At 40.1% G+C, this 19,039-nt stretch overlaps 3 protein-coding genes across 5 annotated transcripts in view; all 3 read left to right on the top strand.

Annotated features, from left to right (window-relative positions):
• LOC119020797 (dihydropyridine-sensitive L-type skeletal muscle calcium channel subunit alpha-1-like) overlaps positions 1-3,245 on the top strand; it is a 115,866-nt gene extending 112,621 nt beyond the window's left edge. For both annotated transcript variants that reach the window (XM_037100458.1, XM_037100459.1), the window contains one exon: positions 2,877-3,245. In XM_037100458.1, coding sequence (XP_036956353.1) covers positions 2,877-2,886 — 10 coding nt within the window. In that variant the 3' untranslated portion in view covers positions 2,887-3,245. The remainder of the gene's footprint in view (positions 1-2,876) is intronic.
• A 2,907-nt stretch (positions 3,246-6,152) lies between these two features.
• LOC119021931 lies at positions 6,153-10,650 on the top strand. 2 transcript variants are annotated; one of them, XM_037102537.1, is made up of 5 exons: positions 6,153-6,551; positions 6,814-6,898; positions 8,750-8,817; positions 8,899-9,109; positions 9,200-10,650. In XM_037102537.1, exons 1-5 carry the CDS (start codon positions 6,388-6,390, stop codon positions 10,220-10,222), a joined length of 1,551 nt encoding a protein of 516 aa, XP_036958432.1. In that variant the 5' UTR covers positions 6,153-6,387; the 3' UTR covers positions 10,223-10,650. The 2 variants fall into 2 exon arrangements, with proteins under 2 accessions (XP_036958432.1, XP_036958431.1); XM_037102536.1 differs by having other exon boundaries at positions 6,154-6,551; positions 8,899-10,650.
• Positions 10,651-12,441: 1,791 nt separating this feature from the next.
• On the top strand, positions 12,442-15,613 carry pdrg1 (p53 and DNA-damage regulated 1). The gene is made up of 5 exons (XM_037102482.1): positions 12,442-12,595; positions 13,428-13,503; positions 13,840-13,914; positions 14,052-14,132; positions 15,218-15,613. Exons 1-5 carry the CDS (start codon positions 12,512-12,514, stop codon positions 15,298-15,300), a joined length of 399 nt encoding a protein of 132 aa, XP_036958377.1. The 5' UTR covers positions 12,442-12,511; the 3' UTR covers positions 15,301-15,613.
• Positions 15,614-19,039: the final 3,426 nt, after the last annotated feature.

Here is a 19,039-nt window from a genome sequence, read left to right as displayed (position 1 = left end):
TGCAATAAGACTTGGTGGGGTTGTTGGCAGTTAATAATTACTAATAGTAATTATATTGATAATACAATTATTGATTAAATCAATAAAACAGGACCCAGGGACCAATAACTTGACCTTAAAACAGTATCAAAAGAAGTGTTCACTTCAAATGTAGATATCTGTGAGGTATTTGATATTAAAAGCACTTCAATCACAATCAACAGTGGCCACAAAACATATGAACAAATAATCAAACTGCTCTATACAATACAATAGAATGTATGTTAGCAAATTGATCAGTAATCAATAATACTTCAATCAACAAAAATCTATCATTCAACTACAGCTGCTAAACTATGACACTAAATGGAGGTGACCACAATGGCAGGACATTGTCTGTTGACCTAACATGTGCCTTTGAACACAGTGTAACTTGGACAGAGATGGGCTCTGATGTTGCTGTAAATCGACTTCAAGATTTCAAAAAAGTCAGCAGGAGTTCTCAAGGCTGAGTGCTGTAGAACTTTATTTGCCGGCAAAAAAATAGCGATATCAGACACAGACAAAATCCATGAAAAAACAAAATGACCTGAGGTTCAAAGCATTGAGCATCCTCTTTTAAACATAAAAAACTAGGATTGTCTTCTTGGGCTTCATGGCCTCAACCAATCCCTATTCTTTATTTCTGCTGACACTGCTATTTTACTATAGAAAATTCCCATTCTATCTTCTGTACCTGCGCGAAGCTTTGGCCTACGTGCAGAACTGCATATACGCCAGCTGCTCTTCGCCTCGCTTTGTTTTTTTTTTTACAAGTGCTTTTCCTCTATCTATATTACTGGCCCTTAGAAACTCTGGCCTTCTGGTTTTTTGATAACCCAGTTCCCTTCTTGATATATCCCATTATATCTGATCACTCGTGGTACTGCATTTTTAAAGAACAATAAAAGTGTTATATTTGGTTCACACTTCACATCATCACACTACAGTAGCTTTAATCAATAGCACATTTCAGTCAGCTGGTGCCCAGTAGTATGTTTCAGCAACTCTTTCACACTTGATTACCCTTCATTTCTTACTTTTATCATTATAACAGTTACTATCAGTTACCATTAGTCACCATCTACTTATGGTTATTTTATACTGACCACTATCTACTTACTATGGTTATTTTATACAGACCGCTATGTATTTACTATGGTTATTTTATACTGACCGCTATGTATTTACTATGGTTATTTTATGCTATAATGTTCTGAATTTGGTGTTTGGGATTAGTTTTCAACAAGCCGCTCATGAGACTTTGCTTGTGTGTTTACCCGAATGCAAGCGTGTGTGTGTATGTGTGGGTTAGTACAGAGCAAGAGAGATAACACAGCTAGGAGGGGGATACAGCTTGGAGAGACACAATATTTGCCCTTCTATTACTCTGCGGCTGGTGAACAACCTACCCGGTTACATTCCAAGATAAAACTCTCTCAAAAAAGAGACAAACACCAACACCAAGCTTACCTACTAATCCTTCAGTTGGGAACACTTTGTCTTGTTGTTTCTATAACACATACCTATAACTGCGGTCGCAAGTGATTATGTGATTGTTGTGGGAACTCCTCACTCTCTCAGCCAAGAGCTGTCGACAGTATTACGCGTGGTGGACTCATAATGCAACCGGTCGGGGTTGCCGGACGGCGGATGGCAGAGCAAAACCTGACATGTATCTTGTGAAATCTCAGGGTCACAATTGCTTAACAGCCCTAAACGTAAAGTACAGCATAGGTGGACTGGGATATTAAGTTACCCATGTTGTGGCGGTAATGTACCATTAAGCTGGATGCCAACAGCCGTAAAACAAGAAGAAGAAGAAGTTACCCATGTCATGGGCACTAACACATCCCCATACAATCACATATGTTGTTTTTTTGAATTTGCACTTGTACCAATCTGGAGGGTTCATTTCTTCTTTAGCCCGGAGGACATGATGGCCATTATTTCCAAAAACAAAATGAAATATGAATTTGTCAGACCACAGCACACTGTCCCACTTTGTGTCAGCCCATATATGATCAGCCAGGGCCCAGAGAAGTCCACAGCGTTTCTGGATGTTGTTGATGAATGGTTTTAAATTATCCAAATGCTAAACGTGGCCCTCTAAAAAATACAGAAGGATAAAAAGAGCATGCAATTGACTTTTTAACTACATGAGTTGACCATGTATCATGGCGATGTGCAGTATGTGTATGCATGACCGCCAAATTGGAAAGGTCAGAATCATCATCTATTGAAGCAGGAAGTATCACAAATGTTTTTTTGTATTTTACATGTCTGTGTGTGGAAGAGGGCTGGCAAAAGGCCTGACAGTAACTCACAATACAATAGAATTCATAATACACTGCCCATGACAATGATAGTAACACAGCTATTCTGCAATAATCCAGTGCAAATCAATCATTTTATGCTACAACATCATACCTGTCTAACTGAAGAATACAAAATTCCCCTAAAAATGTGCAGGAATTATGTATTTATTCAGTGCATTCTGTTTTCAGCCTCACAGAATTTGAAACTGAGATAAAACAATGTCTAAAAAGTGCAGTGTCAGCTTAGTGCCTCTTTATCACACACATTGACTGCAATATGTGCCATCGTGCCAATGTGCTGCATGTTTTAATAAACACATCCTATATGGCATCAGTGTATCAACAATTGTATTTCGAGAGGAATAAGCACAATGTATTGCTGTATAAATGGAGGGTAAACAAGTTGACGGGCATTGTGGCTTGTGTAATCCCATTGAAAAATGGTCTATTGTTGAAAGTATTTACTGCATAGGGTTTGGCTTGCATGTTAGCCTGAAACTGAAATAAATTACTGTTTAACTCTTCTCCCTGTTTTCTCAGTATTTATTAGCAGTCATTTTGAAGATTTGGAACCACTGAAATCACTCACCACTGAGTGCTTCAAAGCCATCACCTCTGACTTTGGAAAAATGGAGATGGCAGGACCTTCTCAATGGACACAGGGAGGACTGTGAAAAAAGGGGCAACGACTACCAACCCTGCTAACACCACTTTCACCCATTGTAGAGCATTAGGCTTAGGACTAGGAGGAAAAACTTGTATTTGTTAATGTTAGCTAAAATTGAAGACATGTAAAACCACACTCCCTGCTGCAAGACTTTACTTGTACAATTATTAAACACTGAACTGGTGTGAACTTTTGCTGTGGTTATGCTCTATCATGAATAAATACTACTTCATTTAGACTTATAAGAATGTCTGTTTTTTTGTGTGTCGTATTCATGAGCCATTGATGTGCTTCATGTTGTATTAATGTATTTGTTTATGCCACTTGGGGGCAGCAAGCTGTAAAGACAACAACCATAAAAAGACATCCAGCTGTTCAGGCGCGTGGTTAGACCTGGGCATTTGGGGCTATAACCCTGGATATACTGGGAATAACCCCAGATCTCTGTGCCTTTTTTAAAAAGGGAAAAAAAAAAAAAAAAATCAAATATAATTGCCTAATGATGAAAATGGCCCCAGAGGTTTTTGTGCGGTTGCATATCGAACGGCCAGCAGCCACAAATGCAACATTGTCAGTGGTGCAAATTGCACAGAAGCTGACCTGACTTTCCTTATGGCATGTTCCCATATATGGGCAGAGTCAGAATAATAATTTTCAATATTTCTTGGGGAAGAAATCCCCAGACCCCCACTAAAAAAACACTCCACCTGCGGACAGTGATGCCAGTAACGCGTTACTCTAATGTGACCACTTTTTTTAGTAACAAGTAACCTAGCACATTAATATTTCCAAATCAGTAATAAGGTTAATGTTACTTATTCAAGGCACTGTGTGTTACTGTTATTTTTGTCATTTTCCTCAGTAAGAATACATATTTTTGCTTTCTTCTTGCATCTCAGGGAGTGATGCCATGTATGCGACAAGTCACATTTTCAGCATGAGGACAACTCAAGTGTAATGCCACTCAGCGACACAAATGCACACCACAATGGAGGGAGGAGAGAGATGCACGTTTTCTTAGCTCATGTCACTCTGTACACTCTGTGCTGGTGACAAAGTACTATCAAGTTTAAAAAACACAACATCAAATTTGAAGAAACATTTGGAGTGGCAGCACAGTTAAGTTTACAGAGCAAGTCCCACCAGGTGGGGTTAAGCAGAGAGCTGCTAGCAAAGCCACGGCCTCGACAGGTCCCCGACCACCCAAACAACAAAAGCTGGACTTCGGTGCAAAATAAGTAAGTGGGGGAGAGTTGAAGAAGTTGGTTGCATGGTATGTTGTAGAGCAGTGGTCCCCAACCACCAGGCCGAGGACTGGTACCGGTCCATGGGTCATTTGGTACCGGGCCGCAGAGAAAGAACAAAAACGTTATTTTATTTGCGTTATATTGACGATCATATTTGGAAAGTTGGCTGATAAAGTGGCTGAACTGCAGCTGTGGGAACAGAGAGTGGACAACTGCTGGAGACTGCAAATGGCAATGACCTTAAGACCCCCACACATCGCCCAGACTCAAACCAAGCGCCAACTCTCGTCTGACACGTCCGGCAGAAAAACTCCACAGTAGCGTGTACATTCTGCGCTTGCGCGAGATGCAATAAGTGGGTGGCGCTAGTGTTGTGTATAAAAGAGATGCTGGACAAGAGGTTTATGCACACAACTCTCTTTACTTTTGATCAAAAACGAGTCTCCCCAAACACTTCAGACGTCCAACGGTTGGGCCAGTGTGTTCCTGCCTTTAAAGTATGTTAACTTAGTAAGTTACGGAGTAGACTGGAGAAAGGAACACACTTCGGGTGTTTTTGTACTTTGTTGTATAATTTGTTTTCCGCATAATCAAATGCGCACCCTCTGGTCCGTAAAATTATGTCTTAGATAAAACAGGTCCGTGGTGCAAAAAAGGTTGGGGGCCACTGCTGTAGAGGAAATGCTGCTCTTAAAAACACAGTTGACTCGCCCTTGTTTGGTGCCTCAATAAACAAGATCCCTACTACTATCAATGCTGTGCTTGGTGTTATTGTTAAAAATGCATTTCCAATAAAGTGAGAATTGGCAAAACCAGCTGTCATTTTTATGTTGAGGTGGCAGGGGTGTTGTCGGCAGCTGCTGAATGTAACTAATAAAGTTATCTGTAATCTAAAGTAGTTACTTTTTAAAGGAGTAATCAGTAATCAGATTTTTGTTTGTGATGAAAATAAATCACCGTGATGGTCAGTCCTCCTGACCGAGACTTCAATGAACTTTATCCCTGTAAACGACCTCCGTCCCCACGAGTGAGAGAGTCAGATTGACAGAGGGGACACCGGGAAACACCTTGAACATCATCTCATGACGTCACCGTCATGCTTCTTTACGAGCCGCAGCACCCACTTTCTGTGTGAATTCACGGCGGTTCATTAAGGTGGAGATGCTTCGCTCTGTGTGAATCACCATCGGCGGAGAATTGACGAACCGCAGCTGTGGCTTTTATGCGTCTTCTCCTGCGTGAATGGGGCTAGTGTCTGTAGGGCTAAAGCCCTGGATGTTCTGCACTCCTAGCGACACCCCTGGTGTCAAGAAAGGGCTCAGTGAACAGTTTTTATGGATGCAGTCACGTTGCATATCGCTAAAGACATTGTGCCCTTATATACAGTAGAAAAGCCAGAGGTGCATCCACATGCTGAACACTTTTTACCCCATGTACGAAGCCGCAACAGGGCCTCGAGTCAGGGGTAGTAGACAGGCACTTCATCAATCCCAATGGGGAAACTGATCTGCTTTTATAAAAACATGCAATGTGATGTATACAAAAGCATTTTATCCAAAGGGACACATTTTATTTCAAGTGAGTTTGAAGGCGCACTGTTTGAAATGGAAGGTCAGTTTTGCATACAATAAAAGCAACACTTTCAATATTGTCTTTGTCATTTGTAGTTTGTTTTTGAGAAGGGAAAAAAATCGATTAAAATCGTAAATCGAGTTTGGTGTTAAAGAATAGGAGAGTCAATTTTTAAGCCATATCGTCCAGCTCTACATTCGATATTTCTGAGATTACGACGTGCTCTTGAATGCAAAAATGAAGCCCATCAGCGCGTTCTACCGTGTAAACGCGCAATCTTTTTTTTATGAGGCAGACCGTAGTATTTTCCAGCCACGGTGTAATTAAACAGGAATGAGCGTAATGTCTAACACGATCTGATGTGTTCCCTTCTGCCTTTCTGAAGGCTCGTGAGCTCCCATCCCTGTAAGCTGAGCAGCAGGAGCATCACACAGTACTGTGAGGATCTGCACTGCGCTCTGCTGGACGGCAGCTGAATCGTTTATCGGGCAGACATGTTTTTCGAAAAGACGGGCGCGTTTTGAGCATTACAGCCCACACTCATGAGCACAGCGTAGTGTTTCACATGAAAAGCCCACACGCTCGTTTGATTGGTGCCTTCTGTTTTGTGGGGATGGGCACCATACTGCAGGGACGAATGCCACAACAACGTCTGGAGAGGGTTTCCATCAGGGAGAGGGACTGGAAGAAGACGGTGTCGTGGAGCAACAGCAGGCCTAATGTGGCCAGGTAGCGTAGGCTATTATTTGATATTTAGTAAGAAATTATGCAGAGACAGAGCCGCTGCACGGTCTCTGTACGGTAGCGGTAGCATGTTGTTGTATCAACGCTTAGCTCTCTGAAGGCTCTGTGCTTCATGGGTGATAACAAAACAGTGTCGCCATGTCAGCAGTGTATTCCTGTTTCTGTAATCCATTAGGGTTTTTTTCCCCCCTATTGCACTGTTAGTGGGAAAATGGTAACGTTTAATATTTTTTTTCCCCCTTTCTAGCAATAAAATGGGTCGGCGGCAGTCACAAAAGAAGTCACCGCAGCCAGAGTGCACAATGCCAAGTCAAGAGAACAATAATGAGAAGGTAAGTGTGAAGGTGATTGACACTACAGTCCAATAACCCTTTAAGCCCCAAGCCAGTTTTCTAGGGTTAGGGTTAAAAACCCCAAGGTCCCCCATTTGGGCCAGTGCTTAAAGGGTTAATCAGTATAAAATAACAGAAAATGAATTGCCAGCCACTCTGATTATTAATTAATCATTTATCTAGTAGAAGTACCAAACGCTGATTAGTGTCTCTAAAAAGTGTGTTTTCCTGTGTTTTATATAACTTTCTACAACATGCCTTAAGCTTTATGAATTCAAGTACAGTATTTAAATGACTTGTACATTATACATGTAATTCCAGTACAGTGGATAGGGACATTTATTATAACGTTTTTCTATCACATATGTTAGAGCTGCCTTAAGTGATACATTTTTGTATTAAAATAAGTGTTGAATAGTGATCATATAGTATATAGTATAGTATAGTATAGTTTAGTAGCTGAATAGTAAAAGAGAGAAGAAATGTTCAGATATCCTTGCCCACTTCATCCAAGTAGGTGAAACTGTTGGAATCATTGTTGTTTAGCAGCATGGCTAACACTAGTAGCCTGGCAACTGTCCACATCCAAAAAACAACCATAAGAATCCCTAATTTGACCTAGAAATCATGATCTCAGAGCTATGAAATACTTGGCTGTGTTAATAGACAGGAGTGGGAATCTCTTGGCACCTCACGATTTGACTCGATTTCGATTCAGAGGGCAACGATTTGATTCTAAACCAATTCTTGATGCAACTCAATGCAGCGAAACAGGTGTTTGTATCACAGGTTGATCTGGACGTCACACACTTTGCCACAGCTGACTGACCTCATGCTGAGTTCAGTTTTCACATCGACTTGGATTCAACATAATAACGATGTATGCGGCTGGGAGCGATGGCTTCAAGTATCCATTTGAACGCACTGCGGAATGACCGAAATACCCGATAGTAACAGGCATCACAAGTTAACCTGGACCTTGGCACTTCCGGCAAATAGTGGCACAAGCACTGGCACGTCCGGCAAACAGCGGCATCTGCCACGACTGCTAGCGGCGGCATCTGGGGGTGCCACCAAAGATGCTGCAGCTCGGTGCCACTGCCACAAATTGAGCTTGCTGTCTCTCCCTGGACTTTGCGCACTCAACACTGCAGTTAACAGCCAACAGCTAACAGCCAACAGCAGTCTCTACGCTGCTCTGGAGCCGCTCGGCGTGAGCAAATGCCTCAGACTATTCCATCCATGAGTTGTTTCTGAGTACAGACATTCACGACACATCCCATGTTTTTTGTTGTGTCCGAGTTCCGCCTCTTGCATTCCGTCAACATTACGCTGTAAATTAACAGGTAGAAAATCGATTTTTGACATTTGTGAATCAATTCAGAATCATCCACATCCGAATCGCAATTCATCTATGAATTGATTATTTTTCCCACCCCTAAACCAGGCTTTCAGGTTTTCTTACTCACTTACCTAGTAGAAGGAAGGTCGGTTTTAAACTGTCTCCTTTCAAATGGAATAACACGGTGAAAGCAAGGTTATAGGGTATTCAGCACAGACATACATGGATGGTGTCATTTTTCTGCAATCAGCATTGACTTCAGAATGAATTACATAAATCCAAAAATGTTTTTAGGCATATTATGTTTTGAGTGTAAATTGATTAAGTAAATTGAAGACGTCACCCTGAGCCCTGGGAAATGGTAATTTTTCCTCAATTGTCATATATTCATATATAAAAACGATTCATTTAATTGTCAAAATAGAATACAAACTATGACAAATTGCAGCATTAATGTACAGGTACCATACTGATGTGTATAAAGAATAAGTGACTGTTTGTGATCACAGAGGCTGCATCAAGGAAGGAAGCACAAGCCTAGCACTACCTCAGCCAAACGCAGCACTCCTGAACACAGGTGAGATTGCTGGTTGTGTATATTTCTATCCATTCTGTGTTACCTGGATGCTATGACAGTATCATTTACCTTTCTCTCTAGTGCTGAGGGGGCCACAGAGTCAATGTCCCACCCACTGTCCCATGCACTGAGCAGGATGGAGTTAAAGGTGCAGCTGGCTGCTCATCACAGGGAACAAAAGAACACAGGTTTCAGAAGGAACAGACATTCATCAGCTTTTCCTTGCCACCACCTGACTGATTCAAGTCCTGATCTGCTGGACAGACTGTCACCAAACCCAGTGGTAGAGAATGTGAGTGACCATGGAGAATGTGACAGTGACACTGACTTATCTGTGTCAGAGAGACTCACTATGTCGCCTTCTCGTCTGGCTCTACCACAGCTTGAGCTGAGGCCAGAGGTTATCGAGGCTGAAGACTGTTCTTCATGCAACCAGAAGCCCAGAGGAGGCCGCCACAGTGGCTTTGACCACCCAGATTGTCTTCCTCCACCTTTTAACTCCTGGAGCCTCAGTCAGCTCGCTATCTTTTACAACATGGAGGGCCATGGGACCACTCGACCCAGGCCTGTGGGGCCTTTGGAAAGGTACCTTGAAAGGCTGCTTCAGTTGGAGTGGCACCAGATTCAGACCTCCCAGGAGGAGAACAGGAAGTCAGATGTTGTATCCAGCTGCCACAGGTCACCTGCTGATGCCTCGTCACGCCTCAGCTCTCCCAAATGCATCCTCCAGTGTCAGCGTGCCTTTCCCCTCACCTTCTTCTCGTCTCTGGCCAGTCACTCTGCCCTGCTCTCCGGCTGTGCCTGCACCCTATGCCGCATCCACTACTCTACCATTAGCCCATTGGGCAGCCGCTCCACCCACTGCCACAATCGTCATTCCAGACAGAGTCCCACATTGGAGTGCAATGGGCCCACATCGCTCCAAAGAAGGAGCCACAGTGAGAGCCGGGTGCACTCCTCAGACAGGAGCCACACATCACAGACTCAGGGGTTCAGCAGCCCTGTCAGGACCAACACCCATCTGAGGAGGATGCAGGCCTTGGGAAACATTCGCAACCCTGTTAAAGGTGCTAACACAAAGCCTAAATCCACTGCCAGGGACTCGAGTGTTGGGGCTGGAAGGGAGAGTTTGGAAGCATCGGGGGATATGTACAACTACAGGACAGGGGGTTGTAGGATGAGGAGTGGCTCAGAGCAGAGAAGAGGTGGATTAGAAAGACATCAAGTTGGATCACAGAAAAGACGGAGTGGCTCTGAATGTAAAAGACGAGGAGCTGAGCGGAGGAGAACAGCGGAGCTCAAGGAATGGGAAATTAAACCAGATGCTGTCACTGCAATAATGGACAATTTACCTGGAACCAAAAATTCTCCTACAAACAGTCGACAGGTTGAATTAGTAACATAACAGCAACTTGTGTACTGTGTGATCTGTATGACACAGATACAGTTATCAAATATTTTGATATTATCAGTTTTCCTCATTTGAATATTTTGACAGAAAGTGTAGTAAGATTGTATTTTTTCCACTACTAGATGTTATATTTTGCCATTTTCTTTCTTTCTCAGCTAATTGTAGTTATGTTTTTATGTTCAATTGAATGCTTTAATTGCACTAAGTTAAGTTAATGTAACAGTGAATGTTCATATACACTGTTAATAACCCAGCATGTGGGTATTTATATGAAAGTTTATATGAAACACCACCAGTTTTATTTAGTGGTTCTGTTTTGGTTTGTCAAAAACGTAACTTCATTATTAAAGTTATTAAAATGTGTGGAACAATTAATGTCTGTAACTCTTTAAAGTCATTAGAAAAAGATGTAGAAATAATGTGGTGTGGTACCAGTCCTCTGTTGCTTCTTCACTGATTTCTTGAGATTTGTGGACATACAACAGTTACATAATTCATATGGCATTACAGTATTGTCAGTTCTTTGTGTTGGTTGTTTGTTCAGTAGTGTGAACTTAAAGCAAACACCACAGCAGAAACACACTATCCCCAAAACTAAACCTGATGGTGGCAGCATCGCGCCAGGCATGGAGGGAAAGGTAGTGAAGAAGAGGAGGAAAATAATGAAGGATGCCAACTGCATTCTTTAAGACAACTGAACTGTTGAGATTTGTTGAGAGATGACCACTACAAACATGAAGCAATAGTCATACTGGCATGCCTCCAAAGCAACATCCTACAAATGTAGTGACAGGGCTTCTATGGAGAGAATTTTGTTCCTTTATTATTCAATCACATAAAATAGATTTGAAACCAAAAAAGGGGTATGAGAGCAAAAAAGTGTAAGTGGCAATCTTTTTTTTTTTTTTCTTTTTTTTTTTTAGATCTAAACAGAATATGTTGCAATTGAAAAAAAAATATACGTATATTATACGTTATAATATATAGAACATATTTCTTCAACTTTAATCAAAACTAATGTTTAATTAAAAACATATGACCATTTTGCTTGCAAATCAGTCCTCTTTGCTTGCAAGTTCTAAAGTTGCACTTGATGGGCGGGGCCTATGCTGGTGGATGAGAGAAGAGTTTCTATTGGTTGGTTTGACCCAGCTCCAGCGCCAGCTACGTCTTCCGCATGACACACACTTCTACCTTGTGCTCAAGTGCAGTTGAATTCGCAAGCAAAACTTTAGAACTTGCAAGCAAAGAGGACTGATTTGCAAGCAGAGGTTTTTATCTTGAAAGCAAAGAGGACTGATTTATAAGCAAAATGATCATATGTTTTTACTTACAAACATTAGTTTTGATTAAAGTTATTAAAGAAATATGTTCTCTCTTTTTTTTTCAATTGCAACCTATTCTGTTTCGATCTATTCAACCTATTCTGTTTTCGATGATTGCCACTTACTCTTTTTTGCTCTCAAATCTCTTTTTTTGGTTTCAAATCTATTTTATTTGATTGAATAATAAAGGAACAAAATTCTCTCCATAGTCCTATATTGCTGTTCACTCAGGGCCTGCATGCAACTGAACAGAGCTGGAGCAATTTTGAGAAGGACGGGAGGTTTTTTCAGTTATAATTTACTTATATGATAACCAATGACAGGTGACCATTGTCAGAAAAATGCCAGTATGGCCAAACGAAATGAGAGAGAGTGAATGTGTGACGCTAGGCCTATAGGTTTGTAGAAAGGGAAACCTGAGGGATTTGTGAATTCAAAACTCCCCTTTAGGAAACATAATAAACATACAACTATTTTGAAAGTTTCGGTCTCCTTTTGCAGCCTCGAAATATTGGATCTTTGTGTAGCTACACCTATTTAAATTACAGACCGGCTTATGTAGGTTTAAAAAAAAGCAAGAATAATAAGGAATATTCTAGCTCTTCACATAATAAAATGTTAAAGGAACTAAGTTGCCAAAATCCAGAGCAAAACAATTATGTCTGCTGAATTTCCAGCTTTCAATAATAGAGAAAGAAACGTGTTGCTATCAAAGAAGAACAGTAAATAGAACAGTATATTTATACTGACTCGCCGGTGTATCTTTGTATGCTTACATAGTAGGCTAAATATCAATAACATTACTTGATCCATTTTGTGCAAAAACACGAGAAGATGAAGTAACATCTATTGCGGTAACTGCTATAGCGGGTATTTTTATCGTGTGTCTCCAGGCCGGCCTTTTGGGTTTCCAGTCGTTGTTTCAGACCGGACGCATTTTCATTGCGACACAGCCGTCATGGACGGTGAATCCAAGCGAGTTTTGGAATATTTGACTGAAGTGGAGGTAGCAGCTGAAGATGTTCTCACGACAAAACAGCAAGTAACTAAAAACGATCTTAGAAGAATAAGATGTTTATACTTCGAAGTTGACTGACGTGTCAGCTAACGGAAACCTGTCGACAATGTTAGCACCTAAGCTAAAGAGCTAAACTGTGGACTCATGGTTCACGAAATTTATTTATTTTGACCACATTTTCGTGCTGGCAAATAACTAAATAAATAACTAAATAATAGTTGAGAGCCACTACCATAAGCAATGGTAGCTTGTGTAACATAAGCTTAACACCGTACGATAAAATGCACGTTGCAGGATAACATCACAATCTACAGCCTAAAATTTGCAGCGATATTAAAGATGAACAGAAAAATGCAACCTGGAAGTCCACGGCCATGGCAGTAATACAGTTCCCAGGCTGTTGTTTAATAATATCAGACATGAAATAATACTAAACAAACCATTTTCCTTGAGTAGGTGTCTTCATTTGATGATAACCTGTAAATTTAGCTGAAGTAAACTGTCTGCGATCCAATCCAGTGGCTGTGGAGGGAAACATGTCAGATGCTACTGTTTTGTTAACAGTGAAATTCTTTTACAAATTAGTAATCAATTGAAAGCTGCTGTAAATTTTAAGAACTAACGTTTGACAGAGTGTAATGGATGAAGCTACGTGCGAAACACATCGCTCACTCCCTCTTGTTTTAATGTGACTGTTAATAGAACAGTATCAGTCGCACCCTGGTGTCTGCTGTAATATTGTTTTTTTGATCTATTGTGATTTGCCCTGTGCTGCCTCACCCAGAGGACTAGCACAGCTGTGCATCTGTGGTATCTTTGATTTTTTTTATACTAATGTTCTTTGTTGATGTTTCAGATAGTGGACCTTGACACAAAGAGAAACAGGAACAGAGAGGCACTGAACGCACTGAAAAATGAAGTGTCAGATTCAGGTGACTGACCTTTCATTACAGGAAGTTGTCACTCACAGCTGTTGCAAATGGCTATGGTCATGAACATAATTGTCTCGTTGATTTAACAGTGGAAACGACAGTTAAAAGTCATGTATACTTGTAATCGCTGGTCTAATTCCCCTGGTCTGCATGTCTAAGTGTCCATGCTCCTGATGTGTGTATTTGCACCTTGCATGGCAGCCACTGCCATCAGTGTATGAATGTATGAATTACTGTAAGTCGCTTTGGACAAAAGCATCTGCTAAATGCCCTAAATGTAAATGTAATCATGGTTGCTGATGTTGCTGTATTTTTATATGTTACTGTAATTTGCAGAGAAAGTGAAGGTTTGTTTTGGAAGCGTGTTTATCAAATTTCCCAAGTTGAAGATGACGGAGATGATTCAGAAAGGTAAATATATCAGTTAGTAAAATCTAATCATCATAGGACGATTTCTGCTATAACTGTGAATATCAGTACATTGGTTGTACACATGTTGTTGCTACATATGAGATCATCCTGAACTCTTTTAACTTTCTCATTTGTAGACCAAAAGCAGCTGGACATGGAAATAAATGACCTGCGCAAAGGACTGAAAGCAAAAGTCAATCGTCTCAATGAGATGCAAGGTATGAGAAGTATTTTGGTTGGTCGACTGGCCAACATGCTAATTTAAAGGAGAAGTTTAATATTTTGGGGAATAAACTCAATCACCTACTTCCTGAGAGTTAAATTAAAAGATTAACGCTAATGTCTGTGTCAGGAGCTGCTGGCAAGGAGAATTTGAAGCACATTTAAAGTTTGCTAATTACCAATTGTACATAGTTTACCACTACAAAAATAGACATTTAAGAGAACAACTTGATGATGTCACGGAGAGTGACATGTAGGAATTTCTTTTTTAATGAACAATATCCAGAGGCACAGTGGCGTCCCCAAGTCTTTTTGTTGTGCAGATTTATAGGCTACATTAACAGCTGCTGCAAGTCAACAAGATTTATATCTGATCACACCTGTACTGCCCAGTGTAGCCGAAAAAAGCTTTGATTGATCGAAATAATACATTTATGGGAAGCGTGTCAGCTGGTACTCAAATGCAAAACTTATTTCCTGTCTCACTTAGCAATATGTTCAATAGCAAAAAGGTCATTTTAACAAGAGGGCAGAGGAGGTCACTGAGGGGAGACTTTACAGTGTTTTGGCTGACTCTGCTTAGGCAGGATACTTATTCAAGTCAGACAGCAGACAATATGCATTCACCTGAGTCTCTGTGAAGATATGTTCCAGGCTTTGCCATTTGTATTCCCTCTAAAATGTCTGGCAATTGGATCAATTTTCTTTTGAAATGTAACTTTTTGGCCGTGTGAAAGCTGAAAGGAACAACAGGTACAATGTCCGTCATAATTTCCAAATTATGTTTGTAGTCTACTCTGAAATAGTGTCTCTGCTAATTTATGTTTGGACAGAAAATAAATAATTTTTAAATAGACCTTAATTTATATGGATGTGTCATTAAACTGAATGTCTCCCAGGGCCACAGATGTTGAAAGCAGAAGTAGAGCACTAAGATTGACTTGAAAAATAAACGGGGAAGGGTCTTACTTCAGATTCCTCTGGTAAACCAGTTGGAATGGGGGAAATCCTTCATGTTTTCTTTGGAGGAAAGGCAGATAATAATAAGGTAATTTTGGTGTGTCTTTTTGTTTGTTCACAGGAAAACCTGAGCTGAGAGGCTACAATCTTTCTCCTCTCTCCTCTGATGAAATCAAAGCTATTAGCGGCCTTTTGAAAAAGTGACATCATATCTGCCATCTCCTGAATTTTCTAAGGCAAAAATTGTTGACAGAATTGCAAGGATCCCCATCTGCAACTCAAACATGCTTACCTCTGGATGATCTGATGACACAAAGTTAGCCTCCTGGACGATCAACAGTGTGAATGTAAATTACATCCTGCCTTTCATTAATGTTTTCAACATTTTTTAAACATTACATAAAAATATATCTATGTTGTATCTTTGTGCATATTTAATGTGTTATTTTGGAACAACTTAAAGTATTTTTGTATTCTCTTATAGAGCTCTTTAATTTTCCACAAATTTATTCCCACACTTGGTCAGTTGATTAGCAATTTATTATTGGTAAACTCCAAGAACCACTTTAAATAGTACAGTTTAAGTACATTACTAAAAATATGTATACATCTTTATGGTATATATTAAGTATACTTAATTCAAGTGTACTCAGTGGTAAATGTACTTGAAAGTCCTTTCCATACAATTACATGTTCAGTTGTACATTATAGATATACTAAGACTTGCATTATCCGTAAATAAATAGTTAAGATGCATGATACTTTTAACACGCCCTATAACTGTACTATAGTGCACATTATATAAATACATTCCAGGTAAAGAGACAGAACATGTTTTAAACTTTACATGGTTCTTGTATAATTTGTATTTAAATTAAATCCTGTATTGTAAATGGGGCCCAATTGATTAATCTGCCTCGCAATATAATCAGATGTTTATAGGCTATCTGAGAATAATCCTTATCAGCCAAAAGTTGGCTGATTGACACCAACTGTTATTTTTCCTAATAGAGTGCAGGGAGAATTACTTGTGACTTTGAAATTATGTTGTTGCGCTATTTATCCAGTAGAGTGCACTAAGACACAATTCTTACTTAGGAGAGTCTTTAGGTGCTTCTCATTTCTCGTATTTATTTTTTCCTTGCTTGAACCGTAAATCGTTCCTGTCCATAATTTTGCAAAGCATCCCAATTTGATTATTTGTGCTCCGAGGACTGAGGAGAGGAGCGATCTCTGAGGAGCAATGAGCAAGGACACAAGTATTTTACCGGCCGACACACCCCCTTAGTTATTGATTGGATGCTGCAGTGGGTAAGACTGATCTGATACATCACAACATGACTTGAGTTTCATACGGAGTGAAAACGGATCACAGATTAAACTCAAGTGCGTCACCATCAAGTTTTGTGTTTGTTATCTGATTTACCAGCGGGTTACGATGTGTCAACCTGACTACCACAACTGTAACACAACTTTCTTCATTGATGAGAAACATTTTTCTTTTCATGGTCTGTTTTAAATGCATAAGACTGATCATTCCTGAGTTTAGTTTTTCACATGTTACATCATTTCAGTTTTCCCTGAAACATTTATCTTAAAAATAGCGTCCACTGTCAAATAGACCACCATTTGTATATTGCACTTGACCAAATAAAATGAGAATATTTTGAATGTGCAACCCTTCTTTTCACAGTCAAAATGCTCAGCATATGCAAACAGCTTATCTCATCTGACAGCTGCAAAATTGTAAACAAACAGCGCAATGAACTCACCTTAAGACAGAACAACAACCAAACATTGCATATAACTCTGATCAGTTCTTTAGTCATCACATTAGTGCAAAAATACACATTGTCAGCTTCAGGGTGCAATTTGCCAAGCACAGACTGCACAAACATGAACCCCTGAAAGAACGCACATGTGCATAATTTTACAGTACAAAACAGACATTAAAGAGAGATGTTTAACTGTTGACATCTGACTTGGCACTGTTAGCACATTTAACCTAAACTAACTCATAGTTTTAAGTCATGCGACTAACATGGAGCCTGGAAGGCAAGGCAGTGGGACAAACACTGGAGCCTCTGTCGAACTGCAGTGCAAACCTGTCAATGTTCTGCCTTTTTTAAGCCACAAATATAAGATGGCCACCATAAAGAAGAAAAATATAGATATATGAAAAACTGCAAGTTTTGGACACTTGTAATCCATATACAGCACCTACCGCAGTATTTAAAATCGCATAAAACAGCAAATCCCTGCCAGAGCTTCAATTAGGCTATATGTTACCTACCTACCGTGTAGGTAGGTAATATTTTGTTTAGGTTCACATGATATCTTATGAAATTAATCTGATCAAAACTTTTGTCCAATGTCATGTAAACCATTTCTACAGTTAACTGGGCCACTAATGACAGTGTGGGTTGCCCTGGAGAAGGCGGGGTTGATGCGTTTTGGCCACTGTACTTGTAACTGTATGTTCACATGTAGGTGCCAAGGGATTGGCTGATTTGTGTGGTAACCTCCCTGCTGCCAAGATTCCACCTCCAACCCCAGATAAATGCACAACATTTTACAATATGCTACATATATCAGAAGGTACTATGATGAACCTGTCAAAAGCTTAGTTTTGTCTGTTGTCCCTGGCCATGCAAATGGGTACATGCATCAGGCAGTGCAGCTAAACATTTCCGCATCCCTAAGCACGATGTACAAGCTCCCAGTACAGGTCAGTGCAGGCAAAGTGTAAAGAGGCCTTGAGGGTTAAGCATAACAGAAGAACAGGTTGGCTAGATGTTTAAATAAGTCAGTAAATGTGGTTGAAGTCATGTATTTAGGGAGGCCCTGGCACAAGTAACTAGGATAGTTAAACAGAAAAACAGGCAGATGAAACACATTCTAAATTCTAATAAAATCTTATTATGACCCACTGGGAGCCAGTTGTAAGTGCTATAAGTTTTGTTTGTGTACCATCCCCAGCAGTTATTAAGATGCCTTTTTTTAACCTCTTAAAAAGTCCTAAATAAAACCTTCCATAACATAAAAGTGCACTGTTTGTAATTATAGTTGAACACGCTTAATATAAAGTGGAATTAGAATACATTTCATTCAAGTATACTAATAATGTACCTCAACAGACACTGAAGTGCAGTTTAAAATTAATCAACATCACAAGTTCACTGTCTTTGAGTATATTTAAACACACTTATGATGAAGTGAAATTAAAGTACACACACAACATGACTATTTGCAATTAAGTATATTTATTAAAAGTACACTTGTGTCCTATTTACGAAACACTTACAAAACAGTTATCTTTTTAGAAGTATACTGAAATACCACTTACTGTATTGAAGGATAAGTATATTTATTTTGAGTACAATGAATACAGGAGCCCGGTGAGGAACTTTGTTGTCTGGTGCCACACAAACAACCAGCTCAACACCTCAAAGACTAAAGAACTGGTCATTAACTTTGGGAGGGACAGAACCCAGACCTAGACCAGTTCTGTTAGGAGCAGAGGAGGTGGAGGTCGTGGAGACCTACAGATACACTATATTACCAAAAGTATTCGCTCACCTGCCTTTACTCATTCTATGAACTGAAGTGCCATCCCATTCCTAACTCATAGAATTCAATATGATGTCGGTCCACCTTTTGCAGCTATTACAGCTTCAACTCTTCTGGGAAGACTGTCCACAAGGTTGAGGAGAGTGTTTATAGGAATTTTTGACCATTCTTCCAAAAGCGCATTGGTGAGGTCACACACTGATGTTGGTCGAGAAGGCCTGGCTCTCAGTCTCCGCTCTAATTCATCCCAAAGGTGTTCTATCGGGTTCAGGTCAGGACTCTGTGCAGGCCAGTCAAGTTCATCCACACCAGACTCTGTCATCCACGTCTTTATGGACCTTGCTTTGTGCACTGGTGCACAGTCATGTTGGAA

This window comes from Acanthopagrus latus, chromosome 6 (assembly GCF_904848185.1).
Source record: "Acanthopagrus latus isolate v.2019 chromosome 6, fAcaLat1.1, whole genome shotgun sequence".
In the NCBI taxonomy this organism is placed as follows: Eukaryota; Metazoa; Chordata; class Actinopteri; order Spariformes; family Sparidae; genus Acanthopagrus; species Acanthopagrus latus.
This window is presented reverse-complemented; position numbering and strand designations above follow the sequence as displayed.

Bases quoted from the DNA above. Each gene is read 5' to 3' on its own strand.
- LOC119021931 (XM_037102536.1), top strand. From the start codon at position 6,388: ATGAAAAGCCCACACGCTCGTTTGATTGGTGCCTTCTGTTTTGTGGGG. The intron at 6,552-6,813 runs GTAGCGTAGGCT...CCCCCTTTCTAG, and splicing joins AGCAGGCCTAATGTGGCCAG to CAATAAAATGGGTCGGCGGC. The intron at 8,818-8,898 runs GTGAGATTGCTG...CTTTCTCTCTAG, and splicing joins CGCAGCACTCCTGAACACAG to TGCTGAGGGGGCCACAGAGT.
- pdrg1 (XM_037102482.1), top strand. From the start codon at position 12,512: ATGGACGGTGAATCCAAGCGAGTTTTGGAATATTTGACTGAAGTGGAG. The intron at 13,915-14,051 runs GTAAATATATCA...TCTCATTTGTAG, and splicing joins GACGGAGATGATTCAGAAAG to ACCAAAAGCAGCTGGACATG. The intron at 14,133-15,217 runs GTATGAGAAGTA...GTTTGTTCACAG, and splicing joins TCGTCTCAATGAGATGCAAG to GAAAACCTGAGCTGAGAGGC.